The 17,273-nt window shown below is 32.9% G+C and overlaps 1 protein-coding gene across 1 annotated transcript; it reads left to right on the plus strand.

Moving 5' to 3' along the window:
• Window positions 1-4,467: 4,467 nt before the first annotated feature.
• On the plus strand, window positions 4,468-10,770 carry LOC122601788 (ABC transporter C family member 10-like). The gene is made up of 11 exons (XM_043774526.1): window positions 4,468-6,465; window positions 6,544-6,864; window positions 6,941-7,027; window positions 7,115-7,702; window positions 7,783-7,947; window positions 8,038-8,332; window positions 8,410-8,624; window positions 8,709-9,014; window positions 9,089-9,152; window positions 9,241-9,480; window positions 10,347-10,770. The coding sequence occupies exons 1-11, from the start codon at window positions 4,468-4,470 to the stop codon at window positions 10,448-10,450; spliced, it is 4,383 nt and encodes a 1,460-aa protein (XP_043630461.1). The 3' UTR covers window positions 10,451-10,770.
• Window positions 10,771-17,273: the final 6,503 nt, after the last annotated feature.

Here is a 17,273-nt window from a genome sequence, read left to right on the forward strand (position 1 = left end):
GGCAAAGATAAATGACATTTATTAATAAATATAGATGAAAAATGTTGAATTTTTTTCTAAATTGCATCTAGCTTTAAAAAGTGTTATTGAATACTATTAAATATATAGTGTCAGTAAAGGTTTTTAGTTACCTTATTTTAATTTACACTTTTATTTAGAGGCAGAAAAAATTCTAAATGAGACAAAATAAAAAAAATTCACAAAAAATAAATATAAAAAGGAGCAAAAATTTAAAAACCTATAGAAAATTTTTTAAAATTCATGACAAAATCTAAATTTCAAAAGAGGTTGATCCCCTTTTTCTCCCATGTAGTATCCCCTGCTTTTACTAGTGATAGTGAAATGAGAGAGAAACATTAATCCAATGATCAAGTTTTCTTTAAGATGATTAGTCATGTTATGAAACTTGGGGAAATTTTTCCCTAATGAAATTGTTTTACATGTACTTTTAAGAAATTGTCACTAAAACTCAAATTTGGTGATATCTTATACGTTACCAAAAAACGATTTCTGTTTTCTATCTATAACTTTTAAAAGTATCACTAATTTTTTAATTTTGTAACACTTCTAGTATTTCACAAAGTTAGTGGCTTAGTGCTGTTGGTTAAGCCCCACACCTTTTCCCCACACGTACGGATGTTAGAAAAGACTTTGAATATGGGCGTTTTAAATATACTTTCAATTATGATTTAATCGATGTAGGATGTTGTAATGTGATTTTATTATTTAGGGTAAATTATATTTTTGTCCCTGAAGTTAGCATGTTTTTCACTTTTGATCCCTAAATTTTAAAAATTACAATTTTGACCCTAAAGTTGGCCAATTTTTTCAATAATCGTCATTTGGCCTTACGGCGTTAAAAAATAGCTGTTAATGTACGCACGTGAGGACAATAATGTCATTTCACCTTACACCGAGGGACGAAAAGCGAAAAAATAGTTACATGAGGGACGAAAAGTGAAAAAATAGCTACTTGAGGAACGAAAAATGAAAATCATACAGATAAATTTATTTTTTCATTCTTTCTTTTCCGATGGAATTTTCCGACTAGACATTTATTTCCCCTTTACCCCAAGTCTCTCCAATCACCACCACCTAAGAACCACCAACAACAGCGGCCGCTACTAGCCGCGGCAGTCTGTAACCAACACTAGTCACCGCCGTCTATAACCACCACAAGCCACTGTCACCTCTGGCCACCACCGCCTATAATTACCACCAGGCACCGCCACTACAATCAACATCAGCCACCACCACCTACAATCACCACCAGCCACCGCTGCCTATAATTACCACCAAACACCGCCGTCTACAGTCACCTCCAACCACCGCCGTCTACAGTCACCTCCAACCAACCGCCGCCAACTAGAATCACCACCAACCAACCGCCGCCACCTAGAATCACCACCATCCACCGTCCCCATTTCAATTAAAATCAAAATTTATAAAAGAAAAAAAATGACTGGCATGTTTTAACTATAATTTGTTTGATTGGTTGTGTTTTGAATGTCATGAATTTTAGTAAGTGATTTTGTTTGTGGTTTAGATTTGGATTCAAAGTCGAGTTTTTATTAGGTATCATCGAAAAATAAATGTCTAGTTAGAAAATTCTATCAGTAAAAATGATCGGAAAAGATGAATAGGAAAGAAAGAATGGAAGAATAAATTTATTTGTATGATTTTCATTTTTCATCCCTCAAGCAGCTATTTTTTCACTTTTCGTCCTTCAGGTAGCTAATTTTTCACTTTTCGTCCCTCGGTGGAAGGTGAAATGACATTAGTGTCCTCACGTGTCTAGCACGTGCGTACGTTAACGGCCATTTTCTAACGCCGTAAGGTCAAAGGACGATTATTGAAAATATTGGTCAACTTTAGGGTCAAAATTGTAATTTTTAAAGTTTAGGGATCAAAAGTGAAAAACGTGCCAACTTTAAGGACGAAAAGTGTAATTTACTCTTATATTTATTTTGAACATTGAATCGATGTTGTAAGGTGATTTATTACAATTTTCTTCCAAGCTAGGGTCTCATGTTTGAATCTCGTCACATGAAAATGTGGTAAAGGGCCTTAATAATGCTACACATGGTGATCAAATCATTTAGGACATTGTCAGGGTCGAACCAGTGTGGAGCCGTGGACGCATCCGAGTGTGTTATTCATCAATCCGTTGCTTTTCAAAAATAAAACAAAATAACTATTTAGTTCTCACTCTAATTTTTGAGAGACAAAGAATAGATTTTGGGGTCTTTTGTAAACTCATAATGCATTATAGATTGCTTTTAGGATGATTAAGCTTTTTGTGAACTTAAAACGAATATTTAACGTGAGTGTTTTAATTTTTCTATACGTATATATGTTATCACCAAACCAGCAAACCTACGTACACTCCGTATTTCTATTTGTTAAGATATATTTCTTCATTGAAACCTACAAAGTCAGTTTGGTACACCAAAGTTAAAAAATTAAGACTAATGTCATTCTCAAAATAAAGAATGTGATATTTGTACCACCATTTTTAATTAATGTACTACAATTATGCTATATTAATTGATTTGTAATGTCAGCTATAAAATTTATAAGTTGTAGTATATCAATCAAAATTTGTAACGTCGGAAATGATATATTTGCTCGAAAACCTTATTACATTACACTACATATGATAAATGTTACCACTTTCCCCCCCCCTAATTTCATCATATGATTTCAAAGAAATGTCCTAACGATAAAACCCTACACATTTATGAAAACTGAAGTAAAAGAGAAATTTTTATAATAGCCTTAATTCAGATGGTTAAAACTGTACAATGCACACATTTATGAAAATGAACTGAACGACAAAGAGGCAGTTGGGAAAGATTCGTTCATAAGATTACATGGATGGTTATTTACGATTAATATAATAAATTATATACAATTATTGAACATGTAGGATAAGTTAAACTGGTAAGTAGATTGAGTCGTGGATCCAGAGACCTTTTCAGTTTAATCTAAAGTATTGAGTTTGATCATCTAGGATAGCAAGTCTTAAGATTTTTTCTCTCGAATACTTTGTAACGGTTTATGGTCAATATATTGTTGTCTAAAGTACGTACGAGCTTCACCATTACATAGTAAGGTTTTCCTAATTAATTTCATATCCTGACTGAATATTAAAAAAAAAAAAGATTGAGTTAGACTTTTTTTTTTTCATGGGTTGGGTTGAGTAGTTGAAGTGTCTTTTGAGATAAAAGTTGATATATGCTCGTAATCAGAGGTTCTTTTTCAAAAAAATCTTTGCTAGGATTTAAATGAAGTCTGAGGTTTAAGAATAAAGTTATTTAAATCTTAAATTCCACTATAATGCTATTTGGTTAGGTTTACGAGTATATTATTACTCATTATTATTATTATTTAGAGATATATCCTTTTCGTGGCTGGTTTCGAGGTCTTATCATGATTAACTTCAAAATGTTAATTATGAATTTCTTGTGAGAACATTACACGTCTGAAAAAACCAGATTGTGATTGTTAGAAGGTTAAATTTTTTGTAAAAGGTAATCAGGATATTTATCTATATTATAACTAAGTAAAAATGTTAGAGGGTACATTTAACATCCTTTAAGTTTTTTTATGCGTAAAACTCTCTGTTATAATAATTACTACTCGTATATAACTCTCTCATTTTTCGTAGAATTATTTTATAGGGAGAGAGGGTACGTAATTGAGTAATCCTATTATTCGTGAAAGAGTGAGAAGTAAGGAATTTAGAAAAGCCGGCCGTATCCAAAAACTCGATCATTATGTACATTATAACCAGAAATAGATCGATAAGTTGTAAAAATACAAATATAGCAGTTGTAAGTTATTTCATATACCTACAAAAAAAGATTTTCTATCAAATTAGGTATCGTGTATTCACACATCTCATTTTTCATATCAAATCTCATATATACGTACACCACGTATATATAGGCGTGTTAATACTGATGTTATGATATTAGATAAGCCAAGTATGAAATTGGTTGATGGTTTATAAGTCTATGTATCTCCTCTTTCTTTGAGCTAGCTTTTGGGTGTGAGTTACTTATAGGCCAAGTATGAAATTGGTTAATGGTTTATACACATAGTTTATAACATGATGCGAAATTATTATGGGATGAGTTTATTTACATAGAAATTAAGATTCCTAGCAACACCCTAATTGGAGTTACAATATCGACATAGAATCTTTGGGCTGTTTCACTTATTATTATTAGTGTATTTTTGAGTGGCATACACTTTTTTTACTCAGATGATGACGCTTTCACGGGTACGTTGTCTGCTTATTGTTTCTAAGATAGCTCTGTCCACTTAATGCCACTGAAAAGCTTTTCAGTTACACGCTCAAAAAGACTCGTAACTTTTTTTTTTTTCTTTATTTCTATTATTAAGTTTTATTATCAAGAATAAATGATCGACCTGAAGCAAGAACAACGTACTTTCATAATCATGCTAGACGGTTTTGTGAACGTTTTGTGTGGGAATCAAGATTGTTCTAACGTCATCCGAAAGAGTTGTGTGTCTGATATGTCGTTGGTTTTTTATCCGTTTTCGTGTTTAAATCATGTTTTAGTCATTTGTATTGACATATTGTTCTTGTTTATGTGTTTGTTTATCCTTTTAAATAACTTGTCGTCGAGAAAACCAGTCAGCCAACGACATTGGCTGACAGTTTTCTCGACGGTTTTCAATGGTTTTTTAGGCTTGGTGTATATAAGTTTTGGTATATGGACTATTGTAAGAAGCTTGATTGATGAAAAGAGTTTGGTACCGCTAGACGGGTGGCTCGTTTTAGTACTCCAAGGTGTCGTGTGGTTGTTGACTCTGAGTCTTGAATGGCGTTGGATTTTACCCAAGATATCGTCGGTTTTGATCATGTTGTTTACAATATTTCTCTGTTTTTCGTCGATATGGGAAGCTAGTGTAAACAAAGAGACGAGTCTTAAAGGTGTGCTACACATGTTGACTTTTCCGGGTGCTGTTTTGTTCCTTTTATGTGTTTTCACGGAGCCAAAACATACTAACGATACGCTTTATACGCCTCTTCAAGCTAACGAGCCATCTGAAACGGACGAAAATGTTACTCCATTAAGTAAAGCAGGAGCTTTAAGTAAATTCACATTCTGGTGGCTCAATCCGGTGCTCATGAAAGGAAAACACAAAGTACTTGATGCTACCGATATCCCCAAGTTACGAAAGGAAGACAGAGCGGAAGTGTGTTATTCAAGATTTATGGAGACATCAGAGAAACGAAAGAAAAAGACTATTTCGGGTGCTGGTGGTGATCAACCGTCCATGTTGTCAACATTGTTTCTTTGGAAATCTAAGGAGCTCGTGATCACGGGGTTGTTTGCCCTTGTAAAAGTACTCTCTTTGGCTTCGGGACCTTTAATTCTCCGGGCTTTTATTCAGCTTTGCCAAGGGAAAGAAAGTTTTGAGCATGAAGGTTATTTTCTTACATTAGCACTATTTCTAGCCAAATGCCTGGAATCGATATCTGAGAGACAGCTAAACTTTAGAAATAGATTGATTGGGCTTCAAGTGAAATCTATGTTATGTGCAGCCATTTATCAGAAGCAACTACGGTTATCAAATGATGCCAGATTGCGTTACTCTGCGGGCGAAATAATGAATTACGCCACTGTGGATGCAACCAGAATAGGCGAATTCCCATTTTGGTTTCATCAGATATGGACAATAGGTCTGCAGATATGTCTTGGGATACTTATAATCTATTTCTCAATTGGAGTGGCAACATTTGCAGCTTTGTTAGTTGTAATCCTAACGGTTTTAGGAAATATTCCATTGGGTAAGTTGCAACATAGCAACCTAACAAAGCTCATGGCGGCACAAGACAGGAGGTTGAAGGCTATAACAGAGTCCATATCAAACATGAAGGTTTTGAAGTTGTACGCTTGGGAGACACATTTCCAAAAGGCAGCCGAGAAGTTGAGGAACGAAGAGTCAAATTGGCTATCAGCAGTTATCTCACAAAGAGGCCTGTATTTGATTCTTTTTTGGTCTTCACCTGCCATTGTAGCAGTTGTGACTTTCTACACATGTTATGTGATAGGGATCCCGCTTGATGCTAGTAATGTATTCACGTTTTTAGCAACAATACGGATTATTCAGGAGCCGATAAGGCTCATTGCTGAGGTTGCAGCTGTATTTATTGAAGCTCGGGTTGCTTTAACTCGTATTCTCAAGTTTCTAGAAGCACCCGAGTTGCAGAGAGAACCAAAGAATCATGTAAATGTGGAGCATGGATCAGTAATAATTAATTGTGAAATGATTTCATGGAATGATGACTCTTCAAAACCAACTCTGACTCAAGTAAAGCTTGATATAAAATCTGGTGAAAAGGTGGCTATATGCGGAGAGGTTGGGTCGGGTAAATCAACTCTTATATCAGCTATTCTAGGAGAGGTTCCAAACATAAAAGGCACAGTAAGTCTCTGCAGCATATCAAGTCTGCAAAACAACTCATATATATTAAAAATTTGTAACTGAATTTTCAAATTTCAGGTTCAAGTTTATGGAAAGGTGGCGTACGTTTCACAGACAGCATGGATCCAAACAGGGACTGTTAGAGAGAATATTCTATTCGGATCGTTAATGGATGATGCTAAGTATGATGAAGTGGTTAAAAAATGTTCACTTGTGAAAGATATCGAGATGTTTCCATTTGGGGATAAAACGATAATAGGAGAAAGAGGTGTGAATCTAAGTGGTGGACAAAAGCAAAGAGTTCAGCTTGCACGGGCGTTATACCAAGATGCAGATATATACCTATTGGATGATCCATTCAGTGCCGTTGATGCACATACTGCAGCCAGTTTATTCAAAGTAATCAGAGTTCTTTAGTCTAAATTTTTTTCCTGTAACAAAGTATATAAAATCCATTGACAATTTTTATCTGTAGGAATATATTATGGAAGCACTGTCAAGCAAGACGGTGTTACTTGTAACCCACCAAGTCGATTTCTTGCCTGCTTTTGATGACATCTTGGTGAGATCATTAGCTATGCAGATACTACTCCATTTTCTGATTTTTCAACATGTGATGGCTCTTAAATGCTTGTGGTTCCTTTGACAGTTAATGGCAGATGGGAAGATCGTGCAAACAGGAACTTATGCTCAGTTGCTTGATTCATGTAAAGAATTTCAGAACCTTGTCATTCAACTTAGCGATAATTCTGGTTCAGATAATCAAGCAGGCAATGCACCTCAACATATATCTAAATCTGCAAATCAAGAAATCAAAAAAGTTTACATGAAAAAAGAGATAGAATCTTCTCTGGGAGAACAACTCATAAAGCAAGAAGAACGAGAAGAAGGGGACACCGGTCTAAAACCGTATAAACAGTATCTAAGCCAGAGCTACGGCTACTTCTACTTCTCTATGTCAGTTTTGTCACATTTCTCGTACATAATTGGACAGTTTTTGCAGAATCTGTGGTTGGCTAAAGAAGTGCAGGGTTCTAGTGTCAAGGAATTGGATGTGTTGCTCGTATACATGCTCATCGCTTTTGTGATGATGTTCTTTTTATACGGAAGATCTCATTTTGTAGTTAAACTGGGAGTTAGTACATCTATAGCAGTTTTTTCCAAGTTAATTAGGTCTCTCTTCCGAGCACCAATGTCATTCTATGACTCAACGCCCGTGGGAAGGATAATCAGCCGGGTAGTTCTACTAATGTAAAGTTGTAAACTATCATCATACTTGGATGAACTACACGAAGCTTATGAATCACTTTCTTGTAGGTGTCATCTGATCTGAGCGTAGTGGACCTTGAACTGGCAATGAAGTTTACAGTCGGCATAGGCACGACAATGAATACATACTTTAGTTTTGGTATCTTGGCTTTCCTAACTTGGCCTATTTTGTTTGTGATCATTCCAACAGTATATGTAACAATTCTTTTACAGGTAAAATTCTGTTCCATATATGAATTGGTCAATTGTGCTATTAGTTCCTTATGATAATATATGGTTTTCAACTCTCTATTTATCACACAGAAATTCTACTATGCTTCTGCAAAGGAGTTGATGCGATTAGATGGAACGAGCAAATCCTTTGTTGCGAGCCATTTAGCACAGTCAATTGCTGGAGCTGTTACCATCAGAGCTTTTGGAGAAGAAGACCGTTTCTTTTCAGAGCATTTGCACCTTATTGATGGCAATGCAAGTCCATTCTTTCACAGTTTTTCATCAAACGAATGGTTGATCCAACGTCTAGAAATACTATGTGCAATTGTCGTTTCTAGCTCTGCCTTAGCCATAACTTTGCTACCCTTTGACGCTTCTGACTCAGGTTTGAGACGCTAAACTACAAACCCTGAACAATACAAAAAACTAAATGTTTCTCTAACTATCAAACTGGAATAACAGGACTCATTGGAATGGCTCTTTCTTATGGTCTCTCGTTGAATATTTTTCTTGTAATTTCCGTGCAATACCAATGTCAGTTATCAAATCTAATAGTTTCTGTTGAAAGACTAGAGCAATACATGCATATTCCCAGTGAGGCCCCAGAAATAATAGAAGCCAATCGACCATCAAGAAACTGGCCAAGTACTGGTAGAGTTGTCATTGAAAACCTTAAAGTAAGTAAGATCGTCAACTATTTATCCATTTTCAAGCTTTCCAAAGTTTATTGGTCATTTGTTTTCTTTATAAATATTTTGCAGATAAGATATCAGACAAATTCCCCGTTGGTACTTCAAGGAATCAGTTGCGTATTTGAAGGAGGGCACAAGATTGGAATAGTTGGCAGAACTGGTAGTGGAAAAACAACTTTGATTAGTGCTTTGTTTCGTTTAGTTGAACCTGCAGACGGAAGGATACTTATAGATGACTTAGATATCACTTGTATTGGACTTCATGACCTTAGATCTAGTTTTGGAATCATCCCACAAGAACCAACATTATTCAGTGGTTCCATACGATATAATCTTGACCCACTATCCGAGCATAGTGACCATGAAATATGGAAGGTATATTTTCCGAATTTAGACTTATGCTAATAAAACGATTCAATCAAAAAAGGCAAACTTATCATGTTTTGCAGGTACTTGAAAAATGCCAACTCCAAGAGGTGATTCAAGATAAAAAGGAGGGGTTAGACTCGTTAGGTAAGAAGCTCAAACTTATTGACTTATGGTGTTGGATCGTTAGATAAAGATTTTTAAAAACCTATATAATAAGCAAGCTACACAACAGTTGTGCAAGATGGCTCGAATTGGAGTTTGGGACAACGGCAACTATTTTGTTTAGGACGGGCCCTTTTGAAGAGAAGAAAGATACTGGTACTTGATGAAGCCACTGCATCCATCGACAATGCAACAGACACCATTATTCAGAAAACGATCCGAGAAGAGTTTAAAGAGTGTACAGTTATAACAGTTGCCCACAGAATACCAACTGTTATAGACTGCACAATGGTACTTGTTATGAAGGATGGTGAGTCCAAATTCTTTTACATTAACTGGTAGTAGGAAGGGGATTAGATAATCTTTATAAGTTGCAGTCTCAATCTACTGAGTGAACACAATAAATATCGAGGCATACGTATAAACAATCTTAAAATACTTCAAAGATAGACAATAAACGTTAAGGGAGATGATAAGAATAACCATAAAACTGCTTCTACCAAGGAATCTTTTTTTTTGGTTTAAAAGGGTTGACAGGTTGTAAACAAGCTTCTTAAACGTGTTAGTTATGTCGGCCCTGTTATGACGACCCAAACCCGGTTAGACCTAACCCATACTCATTTATTTACGTGTTGCCACCCATAACCAGTACCCATTATCAATTGAGGGATTGACAGTTTGATTCTTCATAGTTGGTCTTTAGTGCAAAATGGCTATCAATTTCATCAAAGTACCAGAAAAAAAAAAAAAAAAAAAAAAATTAGTTTCCTGGAATGTAACTATCTTTGACCGAATGTCTATAGTAGGAAAAAACTAAAGTTATGTGTATTGTATGTAAGCAACTTGAAAAAATGTTTATTGTATGTAAGAAAACATACGTGGCAACCATATATAGGTGCCACTTGTCAGATTTTAATTGGTTGAAACGAAATTCTTACATACAATAAACATTATTTCAAAGTTGTTTACATACAATACACATAACTTTAGTTATTTCCTACTATAGACATTCGTTTAAAGTTTCTTACATTCGAGGAAACTAATCCCAAAAAAAAACTATTACTCTTTAAAAGACTGACAAATGTAAATAAGCCATGTTTCCTTTGGTTTCTTAAAATAAAATGTGTGTTCGCAAATTTTTGTGTAATGAAATTATATTTCACGTATGCTATACAGGAAAAGTGATGGAATATGACAAGCCAACAACATTGATGAATGATCAAGCTTCCTTATTCGCACAGCTTGTAAACGAATACTGGGCGCAACATAAGAGGTCCTGATCGATTTAGGCATCTAGCTTGGTAACTTGCTACATTTCATACACAAGATATGCGAGAAATTTAACCATATGTCGCAAATTTGACAACTACACGGGGTACACAAATACTTTCACCAGTCGAAAGGAGTGAAAATTTTTGGTACCGCGTGCATATATGTTACAGTAACAAGTTTACATTTTATGGTTATTTTTCTCCAGAAACTTTCAATTTTTCTTGATTAATGTTGTTTGGATGTGATTTAGATTATAATTATCTAATGTACTTGGCACATTTCATCTGCCCTGTTACTTCAATAAAATAGTCTTTTTTTTTTTCTTTTACTTTGTTTGTATAGCATTATCTCTTGTACAAGTGCGCTTTCATAATAGTAATCGATAAATTTACCGCATAAGTTGATAAATATACTCACAATATGTGTCTGGCTGTAAAACTTGTACAGTGTGGTGACGTGGTTTGTTTCTCTTTCACAATAGATGAGTGTGACTGGCACTGCTGTTATCTCACTGAATTAGGCTGCACTATTGGGCTACTGCGTATATAACCTTTATTGGGCTATACTATTGGGCTACCCACTCACAAGCTTTTAGGTGTGGAGTTACTGTAGGGTGCTCCTGCCATCCTCCTATAGGTTCTTCTACTTTTAGAAAGTACTGTACCAACTATCACGGATGAAATTTGTATCATCTATCAAAGTTAAAACTCAAGTTCAGTTCATATCAGTCTGGTTCGAGACTTCAGTTATTTCATAGTATTTGCTAGAAAGGATATTTGGTGAACATTGTCAATTTGAGCCTTAAAACCTTAATCCTAAACCCTCTTAATTCCAACGTTTGACTTTTCTAAGCACAAATAACTTATGTGTTAGTAACTTGACTTGGATCTTTTTTTATACGACTACTAGAATTGTATCCGTATAAAATATAAATAACATTGTGATGTATGGTTTATAAAATTATAAATTTTCTCTCGGTAATTTATTTTTTTTTTTTTTTGTGTAAATTTAAAGGTAAAATTCATTAACTTCAATTAGTACGTACGAAAATGGATGACGGTGGCCAAATGCTATATACAAATACAGATATTTAATCTCTTTATTATAATTTCATTTGATTATTAATATTTCTTTTACTAGTTTGGTTGTTGTTTCAACATACTTTATTTTGTATTTATTTATCGGGAAATAATATATCCTCTCAAAAGTTAGCTTAAAAAACTTTCAACAATCATAAGATTGACATGTGGTCATATGGATTTCATTAATTCTCTATTCAAATTTTATCTCTTGATTTTATCATTTCTCATCATCTTATGATCTGAAAGATTTTGGGCTAATTGATCTAAAGAATTAGCCATTTTCCATTTTTTTTAAGTGTTTGAGTAAGTGGTCTATCAAATTTCAGGAAGGAAAAATAATTTGAACTCAGCGAGTGTTATGGGCTTTATTTTAGCCATCATTGTTGGGCTTGGATTTTTAGTCCGAAAAATGTTCACGATTTGGATTGGGTTTTGCAGCATGTTATTTCTAATATAATACTCGTATGTAATCTAGAAATCTGTTAATGACTTCCCATTTCAAATGTCCTAATTTGAATTTCAAAGTCTTTTTCATTTAACTTTAACCGTAAGTATCTTTATATGAACTTTACAATAGTTAATGAAACTTATATCACTGAAAAATACATCAAAAACTCAATTCATTCATATATTTTATATCAAGTGTCGTAAAACATAACAAAAGATAATTATGGTCAAATTTTAAGAAAAAAATTTTGAAAGTCAAACTATGATACTTAAAATGGGACGAAGGGTTTATGAGTGGTTACATATATATATATACAAACATCATCCATGTAAGTCATGACATAAAAGGAAAAAATTGTATATCTAAGTCGAATATTTAATAGCTTAATGAAAAGAAAAAAAAATCATCAACCTAAAATTCAACCTTTAGAATTCCATATTTCGTAAAACAAATAATTTACATTATTAATCATTTATCTTTCAACCGCCCCCACCATCACACCGTCGCTGCAACTACTGTCGCATTACGAGAGTACCATGCTAGTTAGTGAATGAAAAGACACACGAAACTAAGTGCCTAGAGCATTACATAAAGAAAGGGGTATTTAAAAGCTAATTCTTCCATCTAAAATTTATGCCATACGTTGTTCATAACACAATGTGGAGATTTATAGATTAAGTCATCAGACATACTTATCAAGAATCATTGAGCTAATTATTGTTTACTCCATTTATCTCAAATTAGAAAGGAAAAGCATAAGCATAAATAATAAATTAAATGAAAACGTATAATAATTTGTTGTGAAGAATTTGTGCTTTTCCCACAAAATACAAAGAAAATGGCACATGAGTTTTTTAAACTGAAAAGATCCATCCATAGAAAAGGCACATGAGTTTTTTTTTTCTCTTTGATAAATGAAAAAAGAACAACATGTCTTATCATTATATTCCATAATACATATTTATATTAGTATATACATATACATATAGAAAATAAAGTTTCAAATAACTAGGATTGTTTTTTATTCTAAAAGATTATCCCGGTTAGACTTTATTCCACATAAAAGTTCAAATACTATGGAGGTATGACATATGTCATATTACTTCTTCCCTGCACTTAATTGTAAAGATGTTAGCTGCAGTTAATTTGTGGCAATCATGTATGTTTTAGAACATGAAAGCTTAATATGGAAACTATTGTTAAAAAGTTACTTGTAATTGTGTGGACCTTTTATACGGTTGCTGCATAGATTCCTTGCTCTAATCTACCCTTGAAGAGCTTAGTAATCTTCAATAATTCATCAACAACTTTTCACATGTGATTTAAATAATTAATCCGTCGGTGTATGATAACTTAGGTTATATATAAACTAATTAAACTTTTGAAAGTTAGGCCATGTTTATTTAAATTTGTTGCTAATGTTTAGTTACTCGTACAAATCGTATAAATTTTCCTATTAGAAAGTTAAAGTAGAATCTAGTATTACTATAAGTAATCTTTCTTAAATTTGGCCATTTATGGTGTTGGGGAATTTGATGACCAACTTTTATACTTTGTAAAAAGTAAATAATTTGCAAAATATCATATAATTAATATGATTGATTCTCTACTGTTGAACAAAGTTTCAAATGCTTCTTGTCTCCTAAATAATATTATAGATTTATGTTTTTTATATATAGTTATATTCAACTTTATTTCACAATGGCGACAGAACGAATTCGATCAATTATGACATATGGTACGTATGTAGTCGACTAACATTAATGTGCTTTTGGCACATTCAACATCTTTTTAGAAATGAAGTTATTCTCTCATTAAAATAAAAACTTTAGTAACAATTATTGCTAATAAATTTTACAACGTATCAAAATTAAGTATCTCTTCAAGTAAGCAAATAACCAGTTAATTTCCTTATTTTTTTTCTTCATATCATTTCGTTAGGCACTCCAACATACTAGTATTTTATTTGGTTCGCTAGCTATAAATATAGATTAATTTTCTAAATTATTACATATCACAGACACATTAATCCCAAATGTAATTAGATATCTTCGATTGTAACCTTCATATGTACTGTAAGACTTTTGTTAGTTTTATTTTCTATTTAATGACTCAAATATTATTATATTATTATATAAGTTAAAAAATGACAAATGTAATCCGTTTTTTTTTTTTAATCTTATCATTTAATTCTGGCACATAATTAGAAAGATTTTTATGAAGTTGAGTCAGAAAGATTTATCATTTTAGCCCAGGTGAATTGAAGTAGTATGTGTCACTTCTTGAGATGGTCTCCTTTTGTCCAAACGAACGAACGATATATTAACGTCCTTACTTATTGAATATTCAGTAGAGGAAGATTACATTTCGCTTTGTGTGTATGTTTTGAGCGAATATATATCGGTACGTTTTCCTTTACTTCTGCAACTACAACTGCCGTTATCTCAAGTCTTATTTGCTTTTTTTTTTTTTTTGAAAAGACAAATTTCATTCAACAACAACAAGAATTACAAATGAGGTCTTTGTAAAATAAAAATAAAAAAATAAGTAAAAAATAAAAAAAAAAAAAACTATGAATTTACACGACCCTAAAGCATCTCCAGTCATTCCACTCCTGATTAAACTTTGAAGCTTGATTTGTTAACCATAAGAAACCCAAAGCTTGAACATTTTGTACAATCTGTTGTGCCAAAACCGAAATCCCATTAAAGAAATTTTTATTCCTTGCCTTCCATAGCCTTCTACAAGCAATCAACAAGTCTTATTTGCTTTAGTTAAATCTCTGTCACAACTTACAACAATGACACATTGACACATACATAGAAAAAAGCTAGAGAAAGAGGAGCTGAGGTTAAATTCATCTTTAACTATAAGAGCCCTGTATTGTAAATTAAGTAGATGGTGAGAAAAATCAAAGCAGAAATGAAATAAAATCTAAACAAAAAGTGAAAAATCAATTGTTTTGGTTTTGGTTTTTGAAAAACTTTTTTTTTTTATTTGGTTTTATTTTGGTGTAACATGACAAATTGATCTATAAAAATGAAAAACGAACCAAAACTGTGTAGTTTTGTTTATCGTTTATTTAATAATATCTAGGATAAAGTATACGGAAGGTACGCGTGTTTTATTCGAGATGATTGGTTTCATACCGAAATTATACACTTTCCCACCCAGACTATACCTACACGTACCATCTGTGTAACTTACTCGATGGTCAAGTCCGAGTGGAAAATTACGTCAGTGTAAGTATGGTTCGGATGGGAAAACGTAAAACTTAGGATGTTAGTCGTTAAAAAAAAGATGCAAGTAACTAGGTATGAAACTGGTATTTTTTTTTAATATAATGATATAGAGCAATGTATATCTTGCAACATTTACACTTTTCTGGTATAATAAAAGTAAATGTTTACGCAAAAATGAAATCTATCTATGATGATAATTGATATTCGTATCACAAAAGTTGATACGTTTACCACACAATACAATTATTAAAGCATATTGTACACGTCAGATAAAGCATGTTTATGGTAGATTAATTAAAAATTATGGTAAAAATATCACCCCTGTAAATACGTAAGCCGGCATACGTACGAAGCAAAGTTAACCAACCACCCAAATTAACTTTGAAGCTTTATCCTTGAAATCAGTTTGTTGCTTCTTCATCTAACTAACCGTCTCACAAGTACCACGGGGACAGGTCAACATACAGCTAGTATTCTCTACTCCCCATATGTACTTCAGTAAGTAATATAGGGCCGAGGTCAATAGTGCACACTATGGGCAATTTCAATCACCCCTAAATGGGATCTTTGCAATATATAAACCTACCAATTATATTGAACTTGAGACCTAAACCCAACACAATAATACGATTAACGATTGTTACTAGTATGTACTATGTAGTGTCATCTAAATGAACGGCCCTTTGATAATTTTGGTGGGGAAAATCTTTGGCACGAACACCCAATTGGAGTCGGGTCTCCGCCTATAAGCTGTGAATATATTGTTCCCTTTTATATATCTCACCATTCGTTGTGCTAATTAAATCAAATTAATAACGTGGGGTTAGACTATTTGGTAAAGATTTTTGTCTTTTGAGTAAAAACCAAGATTTAATACTTGACAATAGAGTAGTTTAGTATTACTTGGTGTAAGATTAACTTATACAAACATGCACTTTTAACCTGCTTTGTTGGTAGCAATGTAATTAATTTGTACATGATACTTAATTGTTAGGAGGTGATACCACGGGGTCATAGGTATGAGTAAATAATAAGGAATGAAAATGTAATGAGAAATAGAATGAATATAAAAGAAATACAAAAGTTAATTAACAATCACTATTAATATACCGAGGTTAAGTATTATAAAACAAGTATTAAAGTAAAACAAATAGGATAATAACTTGACCTTTAGATCATGGTTAAATTGATGCACAAAGATTCACGAAGTAATTCATGCACGATGATTTTCATAGTGCACAGTGACTTTCAGTGAAAAGAAACTTATTATTTTTATTTATTTTACTTTAATACTTGTTTTATTTTACCTAAAACCTTAACATATATAATATTTTTTTAAAAAAAGAATTTACATTCTCACCCAATTTGTAGAGAATGGAGAGAATGAAAACTATTTTCGCTTCTCCATTCTCAATGTAACCAAACAATTAAGAAAAGTGTTTCTCATTTCCATTTCATAGTATCAAACACCCCTTTAGACTTGAAATTTAAATTACCGTGGTAAAACCGTTCTAAAAAATAAAAAAAATTACCGTGGTAAAAGAGAAACTTCCTAGCTGGGTCCAAGGACAAGACCCTTTTTGGGGGTCTCGAACTTCGCTTAGTGTGACTATCAAAATTTCGAATAATTGATACGAAAAGTCGACATCAACCTTACTGATGAACAACATTGTTAATATGTTATTTCATACACTTCATAATTATTTGCAACTTTTTTATAAATTTTTTTTACCGTTATATTGTAACTAACTAGATTTTAAACCCATGTCCAACACTGGACACGGGGTTTATAATATTATCAATATAAATCTTCATACATTTAATTTATAAAAGTGTAATTTTGAAGATATACGGTTCTAAGTGTTATACATTGCAAGTTCTAGTACAATAATCACAGGTCATCACTGTCATTATTAGCTGAGACATATTAATGAAACTGTTTGTCATAATCGATCCACAAGGCGCATACTACAATAATTTCTCTATTATATAATTGTTTGAAACTAGATGTATTCATGATGTGATATTATTATGAAAGATAATTAAGATTTAAAATATA

Source organism: Erigeron canadensis, chromosome 5 (genome assembly GCF_010389155.1).
Source record: "Erigeron canadensis isolate Cc75 chromosome 5, C_canadensis_v1, whole genome shotgun sequence".
NCBI lineage: Eukaryota > Viridiplantae > Streptophyta > Magnoliopsida > Asterales > Asteraceae > Erigeron > Erigeron canadensis.